Source organism: Oncorhynchus clarkii, chromosome 8, assembly GCF_045791955.1.
Source record: "Oncorhynchus clarkii lewisi isolate Uvic-CL-2024 chromosome 8, UVic_Ocla_1.0, whole genome shotgun sequence".
NCBI lineage: Eukaryota > Metazoa > Chordata > Actinopteri > Salmoniformes > Salmonidae > Oncorhynchus > Oncorhynchus clarkii.
The window spans coordinates 5096799-5114518 of NC_092154.1; the positions used below are offsets into that span (position 1 = coordinate 5096799).

The 17720-nt window shown below is 45.6% G+C and overlaps 1 protein-coding gene across 2 annotated transcripts in view; it reads right to left on the bottom strand.

Annotated features, from left to right (window-relative positions):
• The window catches only part of LOC139414881 (sorting nexin-17-like), an 82685-nt gene that overhangs the window by 33817 nt on the left and 31148 nt on the right, over nt 1–17720 (bottom strand). For both annotated transcript variants that reach the window (XM_071162478.1, XM_071162479.1), the window contains exons 4-8: nt 16766–16830; nt 15769–15879; nt 14244–14334; nt 5444–5531; nt 630–699 (exon numbers count right to left, since the gene is read on the bottom strand). In XM_071162478.1, the coding sequence (XP_071018579.1) occupies nt 630–699; nt 5444–5531; nt 14244–14334; nt 15769–15879; nt 16766–16830 (425 nt within the window). The remainder of the gene's footprint in view (nt 1–629; nt 700–5443; nt 5532–14243; nt 14335–15768; nt 15880–16765; nt 16831–17720) is intronic.

A 17720-nucleotide genomic window follows, 5' to 3' on the forward strand; every position in this document is an offset into this window, starting at 1 on the left:
GAAGACCAGCATCCCAGAGTCACCTCTTCACTGTTGACATTGAGACTGGTGTTTTGTGGGTACTATTTAATGAAGCTGCCAGTGGAGGACTTGTGAGGCATTGTTTCTCATCCTAGACACTCTAATGTACTTGTCCTCTTGCTCAGTTGTGCACCGGGGCCTCCCACTCCTCTTTCTATTCTGGTTAGAGCCAATTTGCGCTGTTCTGTGAAGGGAGTAGTATACAGCGTTGTACGAGATCTTCAGTGTCTTGGCAATATCTCGCATGGAATAGCCTTCATTTCTCAGAACAAGAACAGACTGACACTGACATTTTTTTGTGCTTTTCTTCTAAAACAAGGACATTTCTAAGTGACCCCAAACTTTTGAACGGTAGTATATATGTATAGTAGGTTCAGAACTCACCTGAGTGTCCAGTAGGTTCAGAACTCACCTGAGTGTCCAGTAGGTTCAGAACTCACCTGAGTGTCCAGTAGGTTCAGAACTCACCTGAGTGTACAGTAGGTTCAGAACTCACCTGAGTGTACAGTAGGTTCAGAACTCACCTGAGTGTACAGTAGGTTCAGAACTCACCTGAGTGTACAGTAGGTTCAGAACTCACCTGAGTGTCCAGTAGGTTCAGAACTCACCTGAGTGTACAGTAGGTTCAGTCCCACTCTGTTGTCCATGACATCACTGTCATACGCCGTGTCCCAGTAACTATACAGACAGAGACAGATAGAGAGACAGAGATAGAGTATTGGTTATCAACACTCACAATGCTTGAATTTCAATGAACACAAACCATTCGGATAGCAGTCAAGAACGGATGTCCAATATACTGTTGTGGCTGCAGAAAAGAGTGTTGTTCTCACTACAGCCTGTAACGACCCTGCTACACTACAGGCATCGTGGCGGTGTGTTGTTCTCACTACAGACATCCCAGCAGTGTGTTGTTCTCACTACAGACATCCCAGCAGTGTGTTGTTCTCACTACAGACATCCCAGCAGTGTGTTGTTCTCACTACAGACGTCGCAGCTGGTGTGTTGTTCTCACTACAGACATCCCAGGAGTGTGTTGTTCTCACTACAGACATCCCAGGAGTGTGTTGTTCTCACTACAGACATCCCAGCAGTGTGTTGTTCTCACTACAGACATCCCAGCAGTGTGTTGTTCTCACTACAGACATCCCAGGAGTGTGTTGTTCTCACTACAGACATCCCAGCAGTGTGTTGTTCTCACTACAGACATCCCAGCAGTGTGTTGTTCTCACTACAGACGTCGTGGCGGTGTGTTGTTCTCACTACAGACATCACGGCAGTGTGTTGTTCTCACTACAGACATCCCAGGAGTGTGTTGTTCTCACTACAGACATCCCAGCAGTGTGTTGTTCTCACTACAGACATCCCAGCAGTGTGTTGTTCTCACTACAGACATCCCAGGAGTGTGTTGTTCTCACTACAGACATCCCAGCAGTGTGTTGTTCTCACTACAGACATCCCAGCAGTGTGTTGTTCTCACTACAGACATCCCAGGAGTGTGTTGTTCTCACTACAGACATCCCAGCAGTGTGTTGTTCTCACTACAGACATCCCAGCAGTGTGTTGTTCTCACTACAGACATCCCAGGAGTGTGTTGTTCTCACTACAGACATCCCAGCAGTGTGTTGTTCTCACTACAGACGTCGTGGCGGTGTGTTGTTCTCACTACAGACATCCCAGGAGTGTGTTGTTCTCACTACAGACGTCGCAGCTGGTGTGTTGTTCTCACTACAGACATCCCAGCAGTGTGTTGTTCTCACTACAGACATCCCAGGAGTGTGTTGTTCTCACTACAGACATCCCAGCAGTGTGTTGTTCTCACTACAGACGTCGTGGCGGTGTGTTGTTCTCACTACAGACATCCCAGGAGTGTGTTGTTCTCACTACAGACATCCCAGGAGTGTGTTGTTCTCACTACAGACATCCCAGGAGTGTGTTGTTCTCACTACAGACATCCCAGGAGTGTGTTGTTCTCACTACAGACGTCGCAGCTGGTGTGTTGTTCTCACTACAGACATCCCAGGAGTGTGTTGTTCTCACTACAGACATCCCAGGAGTGTGTTGTTCTCACTACAGACATCACGGCAGTGTGTTGTTCTCACTACAGACATCACGGCAGTGTGTTGTTCTCACTACAGACGTCGTGGCGGTGTGTTGTTCTCACTACAGACGTCGTGGCGGTGTGTTGTTCTCACTACAGACGTCGTGGCGGTGTGTTGTTCTCACTACAGACGTCGTGGCGGTGTGTTGTTCTCACTACAGACGTCGTGGCGGTGTGTTGTTCTCACTACAGACGTCGTGGCGGTGTGTTGTTCTCACTACAGACGTCGTGGCGGTGTGTTGTTCTCACTACAGACGTCGTGGCGGTGTGTTGTTCTCACTACAGACGTCACGGCAGTGTGTTGTTCTCACTACAGCCATGTGTTTCTTTGAGATCAATGAAAGCTGCGATACTGCCCGTGTGACGCTCGGAAGTTTACATACACTTAGGTTGGAGTAATTAAAACTTGTTTTTCAAACACTCCACAAATGTATTGTTAAACAAACTATAGTTTTGGCAAGTCGGTTAGGACATCTACTTTGTGCATGACAAGTCATTTTTCCAACAATTGTTTACAGACAGATTATTTCATTTAAACCTCACTGTATCACGACAGTGGGTCAGAAGTTTACATGGACTGTGCCATTAAACAGCTTGGAAAATTGGCTTTAGAAGCTTCTGATAGGCTAATTGACATAATTTGAGTCAATTGGAGGTGTACCTGTGGATGTATTTCAAGGCCTACCTTCAAACTCAGTGCCTCTTTGCTTGACATCATGGGAAAATCAAAAGAAATCAGCCAAGACCTCAGAAAATAATTTGTAGACTTTCACAAGTCTGGTTCATCCTTGGGAGCAGTTTCCAAACGCCTGAAGGTACCACATTCATCTGTACAAACAATAGTACGCAATTATAAACACCATGGGACCACGCAGCCGTCATACCGCTCAAGAAGGAGACGCGTTCTGTCTCGTAGAGATGAACGTAGTTTGGTGTGAAAAGTGCAAATCAATCCCAGAACAGCAAAGGACCTTGTGAAGATGCTGGAGGAAACAGGTACAAATGTATCTATACCCACAGTAAAACAAGTCCTATATCGACATAACCTGAAAGGCCACTCAGCAAGGAAGAAGCCACTGCTCCAAAACCGGCATAAAAAAGACAGACTACGGTTTGCAACTGCACATGGGGACAAAGGTTGTACTTTTTGGAGAAATGTCCTCTGGTCTGATGAAACAAAAATAGAACTGTTTGGCCATAATGACCATCGTTATGTTTGGAGGAAAAAGGGGGAGGCTTGCAAGCCGAAGAACACCATCCCAAGTGTGAAGCACAGGGGTGGCAGCATCATGTTGTGGGGGGTGCTTTGCTGCAGGAGGGACTGGTGCACTTCACAAAATAGATGGCATCATGAGGCAGGAAAATTATGTGGATATATTGAAGCAACATCTCAAGACATCAGCTTGGTCGGAAATGGGTCTTCCAAATGGACATGACCCCAAGCATACTTCCAAAGTTGAGGCAAAATGGCATAAGGACAACAAAGTCAAGGTATTGTAGTGGCCATCACAAAGCCCTGATCTCAAGCCTATAGATATTTTGGGCAGAACTGAAAAAGCGTGTGCGAGCAAGGAGGCCTACAAACCTGACTCAGTTACACCAGCTCTGTCAGGAGGAATGGGCCAAAATTCACCTAACTTATTGTGGGAAGCTTGTGGAAGGCTACTCGAAACGTTTGACCCAAGTTAAACAATTTAAAGGCAATGCTACCAAATACTAATTGAGTGCATGTAAACTACTGACCCACTGGGAATGTGAAGAAATAAATAAAAGCTGAAATAAATCACTCTACTATTATTCTGACATTTCACATTCTTATAATGAAGTGGCCTAAAACAGGGTCTTTTTTACTAGGATTAAATGTCAGGAATTGTGAAAAACTTTCGACTTCAACTGTATTTAAAACAGACCGACATAGACAATATATACACCAGGGGTAAATCGGAGACCGTTTACTCATTTTAGGAATCCAGAGTGGGGTCAGTCTGACAGAGTGGGGTCAGTCTGACAGAGTGGGGTCAGTCTGACAGAGTGGGGTCAGTCTGACAGAGTGGGGTCAGTCTGACAGAGTGTGGTCAGTCTGACAGAGTGGGGTCAGTCTGACAGAGTGGGGTCAGTCTGACAGAGTGGGGTCAGTCTGACAGAGTGGGGCAGCGACAGTCTGACAGAGTGGGGTCAGTCTGACAGAGTGGGGTCAGTCTGACAGAGTGGGGTCAGTCTGACAGAGTGGGGTCAGTCTGACAGTCTGACAGAGTGGGGTCAGTCTGACAGAGTGGGGTCAGTCTGACAGAGTGGGGTCAGTCTGACAGAGTGGGGTCAGTCTGACAGAGTGGGGTCAGTCTGACAGAGTGGGGCAGCGACAGTCTGACAGAGTGGGGTCAGTCTGACAGAGTGGGGCAGCGTCAGTCTGACAGAGTGGGGCAGCGACAGTCTAACAGAGTGGGGTCAGTCTGACAGAGTGGGGCAGCGTCAGTCTGACAGAGTGGGGTCAGTCTGACAGAGTGGGGTCAGTCTGACAGAGTGGGGCAGCGTCAGTCTGACAGAGTGGGGTCAGTCTGACAGAGTGGGGTCAGTCTGACAGAGTGGGGTCAGTCTGACAGAGTGGGGTCAGTCTGACAGAGTGGGGTCAGTCTGACAGAGTGGGGTAGCGTCAGTCTGACAGAGTGGGGTCAGTCTGACAGAGTGGGGTCAGTCTGACAGAGTGGCGTCAGTCTGACAGAGTGGGGTCAGTCTGACAGAGTGGGGCAGCGTCAGTCTGACAGAGTGGGGCAGCGACAGTCTGACAGAGTGGGGCAGCGACAGTCTGACAGAGTGGGGTCAGTCTGACAGAGTGGGGCAGCGTCAGTCTGACAGAGTGGGGCAGCGACAGTCTGACAGAGTGGGGTCAGTCTGACAGAGTGGGGCAGCGTCAGTCTGACAGAGTGGGGTCAGTCTGACAGAGTGGGGCAGCGTCAGTCTGACAGAGTGGGGTCAGTCTGACAGAGTGGGGCAGCGACAGTCTAACAGAGTGGGGTCAGTCTGACAGAGTGGGGCAGCGTCAGTCTGACAGAGTGGGGTCAGTCTGACAGAGTGGGGCAGCGTCAGTCTGACAGAGTGGGGTCAGTCTGACAGAGTGGGGTCAGTCTAACAGAGTGGGGTCAGTCTGACAGAGTGGGGTCAGTCTAACAGAGTGGGGTCAGTCTAACAGAGTGGGGTCAGTCTAACAGAGTGGGGTCAGTCTAACAGAGTGGGACAGCGTCAGTCTAACAGAGTGGGACAGCGTCAGTCTAACAGAGTGGGGTAGCGTCAGTCTTAGTTAATGTTTGTGGAGAGGTATCATACCTTTTACGAAGGGCGATGTAGAACTCCGAGCTCCGTAAACTGGTGATAGATACGTACGGCAGCTCAAAATCCTGCAGCTTCCTCACAACTAGAGAAAAAATAGACAGAGAGAGAAAGAGAAAGAAAGGAGAGAGAAAGAAAGGAGAGCGAGAGAAAGCGAGGAAGAGAGGAGAGAGAGAAAGGAGAGAGAAAGAGAGGAGAGAGAGAGAGAAAGAGAGAGAGAGAAAGAGGAGAGAAAGAGAAAGGAGAGAGGAAGGAGAAAGGAGAGAAAGAGAGAAAGAAGGAGAGAGAAAGAGATAAAGAGAGAGAGAGAGGAGAGAGTGAGTAAAAAAAGAGTGCTGAGCAGTACAGCCTGATCTGATTTAGATAACAAAGATGACAACAAACAGAGAGAGATGAGCAGTACAGCCTGATCTGATTTAGATAACAACAAAGATGACAACAAACAGAGAGAGATGAGCAGTACAGCCTGACCTGATTTAGATAACAACAAAGATGACAACAAACAGAGAGAGATGAGCAGTACAGCCTGATCTGATTTAGATAACAAAGATGACAACAAACAGAGAGAGATGAGCAGTACAGCCTGATCTGATTTAGATAACAGCAAAGATGACAACAAACAGAGAGAGATGAGCAGTACAGCCTGATCTGATTTAGATAACAACATAGATGACAATAAACAGAGAGAGATGAGCAGTACAGCCTGATCTGATTTAGATAACAACATAGATGACAATAAACAGAGAGAGATGAGCAGTACAGCCTGATCTGATTTAGATAACAACATAGATGACAATAAACAGAGAGAGATGAGCAGTACAGCCTGATCTGATTTAGATAACAACATAGATGACAATAAACAGAGAGAGATGAGCAGTACAGCCTGATCTGATTTAGATAACAACATAGATGACAATAAACAGAGAGAGATGAGCAGTACAGCCTGATCTGATTTAGATAACAAAGATGACAACAAACAGAGAGAGATGAGCAGTACAGCCTGATCTGATTTAGATAACAAAGATGACATTAACAGAGAGAGATGAGCAGTACAGCCTGATCTGATTTAGATAACAACAAAGATGACAACAAACAGAGAGAGATGAGCAGGGTCCAGTACCAGACAGAGATGAGCAGGGTCCAGTACCAGACAGAGATGAGGACAGTCCATCTGGACAGAACCCAGCAGGGTCCATCTAGACAGAACCCAGCAGGATCTAGTAACAGAGAGATGAGGACAGTCCATCTGGACCATGTGTCTGTGTGGGTGTATAAACTGCAGCTGTTTAGTTGAGACCTCCAGAGGGAACAGCAGCTGTCTGGAGAGAGTGGCTTACATCCCAAATGGCACCCTATTCCCTACATAGTGGCCCATAGGGCTCTGGTCTAAAGTAGTGTACTATATAGGGAATAGGGCTCTCGTCTAAAGTAATGCACTACAGTGCCTTGCGAAAGTATTCGGCCCCTTGAACTTTGCGACCTTTTGCCACATTTCAGGCTTCAAACAAAGATATAAAACTGTATTTTTTTGTGAAGAATCAACAACAAGTGGGACACAATCATGAAGTGGAACGACATTTATTGGATATTTCAAACTTTTTTAACAAATCAAAACCTGAAAAATTGGGCGTGCAAAATTATTCAGCCCCCTTAAGTTAATACTTTGTAGCGCCACCTTTTGCTGCGATTACAGCTGTAAGTCGCTTGGGGTATGTCTCTATCAGTTTTGCACATCGAGAGACTGAAATTTTTTCCCATTCCTCCTTGCAAAACAGCTCGAGCTCAGTGAGGTTGGATGGAGAGCATTTGTGAACAGCAGTTTTCAGTTCTTTCCACAGATTCTCGATTGGATTCAGGTCTGGACTTTGACTTGGCCATTCTAACACCTGGATATGTTTATTTTTGAACCATTCCATTGTAGATTTTGCTTTATGTTTTGGATCATTGTCTTGTTGGAAGACAAATCTCCGTCCCAGTCTCAGGTCTTTTGCAGACTCCATCAGGTTTTCTTCCAGAATGGTCCTGTATTTGGCTCCATCCATCTTCCCATCAATTTTAACCATCTTCCCTGTCCCTGCTGAAGAAAAGCAGGCCCAAACCATGATGCTGCCACCACCATGTTTGACAGTGGGGATGGTGTTTTCAGGGTGATGAGCTGTGTTGCTTTTACGCCAAACATAACGTTTTGCATTGTTGCCAAAAAGTTCAATTTTGGTTTCATCTGACCAGAGCACCTTCTTCCACATGTTTGGTGTGTCTCCCAGGTGGCTTGTGGCAAACTTTAAACAACACTTTTTATGGATATCTTTAAGAATTGGCTTTCTTCTTGCCACTCTTCCATAAAGGCCAGATTTGTGCAATATACGACTGATTGTTGTCCTTATGGACAGAGTCTCCCACCTCAGCTGTAGATCTCTGCAGTTCATCCAGAGTGGTCATGGGCCTCTTGGCTGCATCTCTGATCAGTCTTCTCCTTGTATGAGCTGAAAGTTTAGAGGGACGGCCAGGTCTTGGTAGATTTGCAGTGGTCTGATACTCCTTCCATTTCAATATTATCGCTTGCACAGTGCTCCTTGGGATGTTTAAAGCTTGGGAAATCATTTTGTATCCAAATCCGGCTTTAAACTTCTTCACAACAGTATCTCGGACCTGCCTAGTGTGTTCCTTGTTCTTCATGATGCTCTCTGCGCTTTTAACGGACCTCTGAGACTATCACAGTGCAGGTGCATTTATACGGAGACTTGATTACACACAGGTGGATTGTATTTATCATCAGTCGTCATTTAGGTCAACATTGGATCATTCAGAGATCCTCACTGAACTTCTGGAGAGAGTTTGCTGCACTGAAAGTAAAGGGGCTGAATAATTTTGCACGCCCAATTTTTTAGTTTTTGATTTGTTAAAAAAGTTTGAAATATCCAATAAATGGCGTTCCACTTCATGATTGTGTCCCACTTGTTGTTGATTCTTCACAAAAAAATACAGTTTTATATCTTTATGTTTGAAGCCTGAAATGTGGCAAAAGGTCGCAAAGTTCAAGGGGGCCGAATACTTTCGCAAGGCACTGTATATAGGGAATAGGGCCCTGGTCTAAAGTAGTGCACTATATAGGGAATAGGGCTCTGGTCTAAACTAGTGTACTATATAGGGAACAGGGCTCTGGTCTAAAGTAGTGTACTATATAGGGAATAGGGCTCTGGTCAACAGTAGTGCACTATATAGGGAAACAGTGCCATTTGGGACACAGCCTGCTGTTCAGTTCCCTACCAGCTACATTTAGGACGGTAGCAGTCATTACATTTTTTATTTATTTCACCTTTATTTAACCAGGTAGGCTAGTTGAGAACACCTATATTTAACCAGGTAGGCTAGTTGAGAACACCTATATTTAACCAGGTAGGCTAGTTGAGAACAAGTTCTCATTCACAACTGCGACCTGGCCAAGAGCAGTGTGACACAAACAACAACCCAGAGTTACACATGGAATAAACAAGCGTACAGTCAATAACACAATAGAAAAAAAGAGTCAGTGTGTGCAAATGGCATGAGGAGGTAAGGCAATAAATAGGCCATAGGAGCAAAGTAACTACAATTTAGCAGATTAACACGAGTGATAAGTGAGCAGATGATGATGTGCATGTAGAAATACTGGTGTGCAAAAGAGCAGAAAAGTAAATAAAAACCGTATGGGGATGAGGTAGGTAGATTGGGTGGGCTATTTACAGATGGACTATGTACAGCTGCAGCGATTGGCCAGCTGCTCAGATAGTTGATGTTTAAAGTTAGTGAGGGAAATATAAGTCTCCAGCTTCAGCGATTTTTGCAATTTGTTCCAGTCACTGGCAGCAGAGAACTGTAAGGAAAGTCGGCCAAAGGAGGTGTTGGCTTTGGTGATGACCAGTGAGATACACCTGTTGGAGCGCGTGCTACGGGTGAGTGTTGTTATCGTGACCAGTGAGCTGAGATAAGGCGGAGCTTAACCTAGCATAGACTTATAGATGACCTGGAGCCAGTGGGTTTGGCGACGAATATGTAGCGAGGGCCAGCCGACTAGAGCACACAGGTCACAGTGATGGGTGGTATAAGGTGATTTGGTAACAAAACAGAGGGCACTGTGATAGACTGCATCCAGTTTGCTGAGTAGAGTATTGGAAGCTATTTTGTAGATGACATTGTTGAAGTCGAGGATCGGTAGGATAGTCAGTTTTACTAGGGTAAGTTTGGAGGCATGAGTGAAGGAGGCTTTGTTGTGAAATAGAAAGCCGATTCTAGATTTGAATTTGGATTGGAGATGTTTAGTACAGAACAGGACTATTGGTTTCTATAGCTTGAAGAGTTCAGTAGAGAACAGGAGTATTGGTTTCTATAGCTTGGAGAGTTCAGTACAGAACAGGAGTATTGGTTTCTATAGCTTGGAGAGTTCAGTACAGAACAGGAGTATTGGTTTCTATAGCTTGGAGAGTTCAGTACAGAACAGGAGTATTGGTTTCTATAGCTTGGAGAGTTCAGTACAGAACAGGACAGTTCCTCTGGGAGCTTTGAAATCGGACATGAAATGATTCCTTAGGAAAACGTGTCCATATTCAATAGTTCTACCCGTTCCTTCATTCAGCAGAACTCTTGACAGAACCCTGCCAGCCCAGTTCGGTTCCAACAGAAATAGGTGGACTCTATCGACAGAGGCAATCGTTCTTCTGTTGGTGTTGGTGTGTTTGAGTGTGAGAAAAAGAGGGTTTGGCAGGAAGAAGAGGAAAAACAGGAAGGAGACAGGGCCCCAGTGGACGGAGCCAACAGAGGAGGAAGAAGGTTTGGCAGCGGGTTTGGTAGCTCTCGCACTTAATCGGTTATCAAGGTAATTAGGCTGAGTCCAAAATGGCACCCTATTCCCTATGTAGTGCACTACTTTTGAACAGAGCCCATAGGTGTGTATAGGGAATAGGGTGCCCTTCGGGACACAGACCAAGTGATTAGCTAATCTTTTGCACTGGTGCTACGTCAGCTCCTCAATTCCTTTCCGAGTGGGAGATTTTAGGAATGAAATCAGCAAAAAAATGTCCATGTCCATGCCTTCATTGCCTTGCATAGTTCCTTGTATAGTTCCTTCCCATTTAAGTGTGTTCTTTCCCCTTACGGACGTTTTATTTTTAGTAAAATTCCTGAAATGTGGGTTGTTGAATCTTGGCCCGACCACTTCCTGTTGCGTGGCGTGAGTTTGTTGTTACTGATTTCAGTGTGCACCGCTAACAAGTTGTAGCTAGCCCCCCTTTCCCCTCTTTCTGTGTCCCAAATTTGTCATTTCCACTCTGACCTGTGAAAGGCAGAAATACGCCACAAAGCGTCTCGTCTGCCGGAAAGCTACAACAAGTTTATCTTGCTAATTTTAGCTCCTATGGGTAGCTAAGGGTTGAGTGCTGTGTTGTTGTGATTCATGAAATCAGGACAACGTGATCACTGCTATGAAGGTCTGGCAACATTTCACTTCAGGTAACGTCAATGTGTTACTTGTCTAGCTAATCTGCTGGCCAGCTATCATTCTGTTTTCCACTCAGTGTCTGGGAAGGCCTAACAAAAGACTTCTCTTCTGTTAAAAGTTGCAATCCAAAAAGCTAACTTTGTCCAACAGGAAAATAAAATCTGATTGTGGGTTGCTATAACAGCACTAGTTAGCTAGCCAATAGTTAACTAGCTAGCTCTCAACTCACTAGCTATTATTAGGCTAAACATTAGGCTAGCTAGCTAGATGTCTATTGAAATGCCAGCCCATAATCAGAAGCATAACGTGTTTACTACTACTGCTGCTACTACTAAGTGAAAGTGACTCATCTGTTTTTATTTTGATGAGGACGAGTAACAGAGGACCCTTTGGTTTTAGACAATTCATTAGCCTAGCCATGGGTGCTCATTGACTATCGGCTGGCTAGACTAACAACTCATATTCATATTCATATTCGAGGGGGGGGGGGGGGGGGGGGTCTGTGGGTTATAACCAAAGTGAAATGTGCTCCATCAACATTGTGCTGATGTATTTCAACAGAAATGCCTGTGCAGGGGAGTCTAACATGTTATCTTTTTTTTTTTCCCTCCCCCAGACAATGATGCTGAATGGCAGACATTTTGTTCCTGGAGGGGATTACATGGGGAGCCAGCTAGTATCACGCCTCTAGATGGACAACATGCTGGATAAAGACGTGTATGTCTCCTGTGGAATATAATACCTCATAAGCCATTGGTTAGAAGGGAAAATGTGCCGTCTCCCTTTCCCAACAACAACAAATGCACAGAAGTTGACACATGGTCAGTAGCAGTCCAGAACCCCTGGATGGAGTTTACTTGTGGGGGGGGGGGGGGGGGGGGGGGGGCTAGGCGCCTTGCTCAAGGGCACAATGGCAGGAGATGGTACATGGGATCGATGACCATCTTCCTTCCAGCTGCCAGTTCAGTTCTATTCCCATTTGTCTGTAGCCCGACCCGGGGCTTGAACCAGCAACCTTCCAGCTGCTGGTCTGCCTCTCCAGCCTCTGTTTCTCAATCCTGGGGACCCATATGGCATCCCCATTGCGTCCATAGGACCAGGGCTAGGTAGGGTGGCCTCTTGCTCTGCTCTGCGTGTTTCCAGGGAAAGGACCTTAGTGAGTCTGATAAACTGTCTCTAAAACATGGTTTTATCTCAAAACTGTAGGTACATCTAGTCAACAGCTTACAGTATATAGTCAACAATAAAAAGAGGAAACAACAAAGATGTCTGACTGGATCTTTCCGGTGAACTTTTAAAGAAAGTTTTCAAAATGAGTCAGCAACAGGAGACACTAGAGAGACCGTCAACAACAGGAGACACTAGAGAGACCGTCAACAACAGGAGACACTAGAGAGACCGTCAACAACAGGAGACACTAGACAGACCGTCAACAACAGGAGACACTAGAGAGACCGTCAACAACAGGAGACACTAGAGAGAACGTCAACAATAGGAGACACTAGTGATACCGTCAACAATAGGAGACACTAGTGATACCATCAACAATAGGAGACACTAGTGATACCATCAATAACAGGAGACACTAGAGAGACCGTCAACATCAGGAGACACTAGAGAGACCGTCAACAACAGGAGACACTAGAGAGACCGTCAACAACAGGAGTCACTAGACAGACCGTCAACAACAGGAGTCACTAGACAGACCGTCAACAACAGGAGACACTAGAGAGAGCGTCAACAACAGGAGACACTGGAGAGACCGTCAACAATAGGAGACACTAGTGATACCATCAACAACAGGAGACACTAGAGAGACCGTCAACAACAGGAGACACTAGAGAGATCGTCAACAACAGGAGACACTAGAGAGACCGTCAACAACAGGAGACACTAGAGAGACCGTCAACAACAGGAGTCACTAGAGAGACAGTCAACAACAGGAGACACTAGAGAGACCGTCAACAACAGGAGACACTAGAGAGACCGTCAACAACAGGAGACACTGGAGAGACCGTCAACAACAGGAGACACTGGAGAGACCGTCAACAACAGGAGACACTGGAGAGACCGTCAACAACAGGAGACACTGGAGAGACCGTCAACAATAGGAGACACTAGTGATACCATCAACAACAGGAGACACTAGAGAGACCGTCAACAACAGGAGACACTAGAGAGACGGTCAACAACAGGAGACACTAGAGAGACCTAGAGAGATTGTCAACAACAGGAGACACTAGTGATACCGTCAACAACAGGAGACACTAGACAGACCGTCAACAACAGGAGACACTAGAGAGACCTAGAGAGATCGTCAACAACAGGAGACACTAGAGAGACCGTCAACAACAGGAGTCACTAGAGAGACAGTCAACAACAGGAGACACTAGAGAGACCGTCAACAACAGGAGACACTAGAGAGACCGTCAACAACAGGAGTCACTAGAGAGACCGTCAACAACAGGAGTCACTAGAGAGACCGTCAACAACAGGAGACACTAGACAGACCGTCAACAACAGGAGACACTAGAGAGACCGCCAACAACAGGAGACACTAGAGAGACCGTCAACAACAGGAGACACTAGAGAGACCGTCAACAACAGGAGACAATAGAGAGACCGTCAACAACAGGAGACACTAGAGAGACCGTCAACAACAGGAGACACTAGAGAGACCGTCAACAACAGGAGACACTAGAAAGACCGTCAACAACAGGAGACACTAGAGAGACCGTCAACAGGAGACACTAGAGAGACCGTCAACAACAGGAGACACTAGAGATACCGTCAACAACAGGAGACACTAGTGATACCGTCAACAACAGGAGACACTAGTGATACCGTCAACAACAGGAGACACTAGAGACACCGTCAACAACAGGAGACACTAGAGAGACCGTCAACAACAGGAGACACTAGAGAGACCGTCAACAACAGGAGACACTAGAGAGACCGTCAACAACAGGAGACACTAGTGATACCGTCAACAACAGGAGACACTAGAGAGACCGTCAACAACAGAAGACACTAGAGATACCGTCAAAAACAGGATGTCAATTCAAGGACATCATGTGATCATTTTATAGGGCTGATTGGCTAAGGAGCATTCAAGGTCATGATATATTGGTTTGGCCTCATGTCTGTCAAAACAAGTCCCTCGAGCGGTCTGTCAAAACATCTCCATCGAGCGGTCTGTCAAAACAATATTCATCTTATATGATGACCTCTAAGAAATGATCAATATATTTCATTCCCAACTGTACTCTATATGGTTATGGGATGGTTAGGGTTAGGGGTCGAAGTTTAAAAGTCAGTGCTTACACGTTAAGCCCCCGTCCACTCCTTCCCGAACCAGGAAGAGACTGAAGTAACCAGCAAGGTCGTCTGGAAGGTCCAGCTTCGACGCAACAGCCTGCAAATCAGAAGACAGACAGAAAGATCATCTTCGGTCATCTTTTTTTTGTGGTTGAATGAATCCACAACTTATATTTCCTCTGACACATATAAAACTAAAACATTATTTTATCCACTGACAGTTATACAGCCTTGAACATATTGAAATATCCCAGAGAGAGAGAGAGGTCTATGGTCCTTGTGGTAACATCAGTTTACGAAGAACACCAGTCTAGTTTACAGTTGTCGTAGTTACAAGAACAAAAAGCAGCTGTTTGTATGGCGTTACAACTTCTATCTTTCTATCTGAGAGAATGGACTGCATTCACTTATGGGTCAACTAGTGTCAAGAGTGGATGGATTCTCTGTTGCTGGCAAACATTATCTGGTTCTCTGGTGCTGGCAAACATTCTCTGGTGCTGGCAAACATTCTCTGGTTCTCTGGTGCTGGCAAACATTATCTGGTGCTGGCAAACATTATCTGGTTCTCTGGTTCTGGTAAACATTATCTGGTTCTCTGGTGCTGGCAAACATTCTCTGGTTCTCTGGTGCTGGCAAACATTCTCTGTTGCTGGCAAACATTCTCTGTTGCAGGCAAACATTCTCTGTTGCAGGCAAACATTCTCTGGTGCTGGCAAACATTCTCTAGTTCTCTGGTGCTGGCAAACATTCTCTAGTTCTCTGGTGCTGGCAAACATTCTCTGGTTCTCTGTTGCTGGCACACATTCTCTGGTTCTCTGGTGCTGGCAAACATTCTCTGGTGCTCTGTTGCTGGCAAACATTCTCTGGTTCTCTGGTGCTGGCAAACATTCTCTGGTTCTCAGGTGCTGGCAAACATTCTCTGATGCTGGCAAACATTCTCTGGTGCTGGCAAACATTCTCTGGTGCTGGCAAACATTCGCTGGTTCTCTGTTGCTGGCAAACATTCTCTGGTTCTCTGTTGCTGGCAAACATTCTCTGTTGCAGGCAAACATTCTCTGGTTCTCTGTTGCTGGCAAACATTATCTGGTGCTAGCAAACATTCTCTGGTTCTCTGGTGCTGGCAAACATTCTCTGGTGCTGGCAAACATTCTCTGGTTCTCTGTTGCTTGCAAACATTCTCTGGTTCTGGCAAACATTCTCTGGTTCTCTGTTGCTGGCAAACATTCTCTGGTGCTCTGTTGCTGGCAAACATTCTCTGGTGCTCTGTTGCTGGCAAACATTCTCTGGTGCTCTGTTGCTGGCAAACATTCTCTAGTTCTGACAAACATTCTGTACTTTCAATAATCCCTCTCCCTACAGGTTTCCTAACACGGATATTCCCTGTAGGACACCAACTGAACATTAGTGTTGTGAATTTATAGATCAATTTTTATCATTCATCATTTCCACGATAATAAAACGGAATCGAAAAAAAACGAAGAGCGTTTAAAATCAGCATGTGTCCCGGCTGGCAAACACACATACAGCTTACCTCGAGGACGTCCTCTGTCTGGTCAGAGGTCAGGATGTTGACCGTGACCTTCTGCCTCTTAGACAGGTAGATCTCCAGGGGTACCTCTTCTGTTGGAATCTGCTGGGTCTCCTATTGGACAATGACAGGTTTACTACTGGGTCTCCTATTGGACAATGACAGGTTTACTGCTGGGTCTCCTATTGGACAATGACAGGTTTACTACTAGGTCTCCTATTGGACAATGACAGGTTTACTACTGGGTCTCCTATTGGACAATGACAGGTTTACTGCTGGGTCTCCTATAGGACCCTGTTCTATTAGATGTTTTGGTTAAAATTCAACTCTCTCATTTACCTCTGTACAAACACTTGTAGCTTGGTAAGCAAAATAATTTATATAATTTTGTTTTATAGCCACCTGCTAGACAAGACCGATTTTGGCTCCAGTTATCCCTCTCACTTCACCTCTTCCTCTCTGGTGTGACTCACACATTTCAGTTCATTACTGAAGTCCCACTCATCAACCTCAAAGTCCCACCGTGGTTGAACGTATTACCAAAACTGAAGCCATTACTGAGTCAGCCTGCTGGCTCACAGAGCAGAGACACAACACACTGAATCACAGAGAAGCAGCTTGCTGAGGAGTCTGCCGATATAGAACAACTGATGCACAACACACACACACACACACACACACCTCCTGATGAGACACATTCTACGTAGAACAGGAAACACACACCTCCTGATGAGACACATTCTACGTAGAACAGAACTGACACACCCGCACAACACACACACACCTCCGGATGAGACACATTCTACGTAGAACAGGAAACACACACCTCCTGATGAGACACATTCTACGTAGAACAGAACTGACACACCCGCACAACACACACACACCTCCGGATGAGAAAGCCTATGTAGAACAAAACACAGGCTGGAAAGGCATGCCTAGCTACACAACAATTACACAGCCAGGGTGGAAGACATGCCTAGCTAGCTCCACTACCAACCTGCTGGGCTTTCCTTAGAAAGCTGTTGAACATCTCACTGGCTCCGAGCATGGGGTCCTGTCGCACTGTGGTGGAGAGAGAGAAGACGAGAGAGATATTAGAGGGCCACATCAACACTTATATTTGTAACTCATCAATCTGTAGTAAAAGGTTATCTCTACAATAAGCCGAGAAGGTCTTCTGACGTGGCTTCAACTATCTGTAAATCATCAAAGAGCAGGAGACAATTCAACCTGACATCCAGGCAATCTCTACAGTGGTTTAATTTACTTAACCAGGTAATCTCTATAGTGGTTTAATTTACTAAACCAGGTAATCTCTACAGTGGTTTAATGTACTAAACCAGGTAATCTCTACAGTGGTTTAATTTCCTTAACCAGGCAATCTCTACAGTGGTTTAATTTACTTAACCAGGCAATCTCTACAGTGGTTTAATTTACTTAACCAGGTAATCTCTACAGTGGTTTAATTTACTAAACCAGGTAATCTCTACAGTGGTTTAATTTACTAAACCAGGTAATCTCTACAGTGGTTTAATTGACTTAACCAGTGAATCTCTACAGTGGTTTCTTTTCCTGTCCTCCATTTACAAAGCGAAGGTTGATTGTATTGTACAATGGAAGCCACAGTATGTGGGACGGTGATGCAATACTGACCCCTAAATAGAGTGTACACTCAATTAGAAGTGCCCTTAAAAGGACAAAGACAGACAGAGAGAGAGAGAGAGACAGACAGACATAATTCCTGTGGTGGACTGAGTTCTGGCCCACGTCTCTCACACGCACAGCGTTCGGGGACGAGGGAGAACAGATTGTGTTTTGAGGCGGTAGATTTTTCCCATAACCATGTTAAAACCCATTATGTACCATCCTCCCAGCAAGCGGTCGGTCAGCCAGGAAGACTCGGTGTCTGTGTGTGTGTGTGTGTGTGTGTGCTTACAGACTATGATATGCCT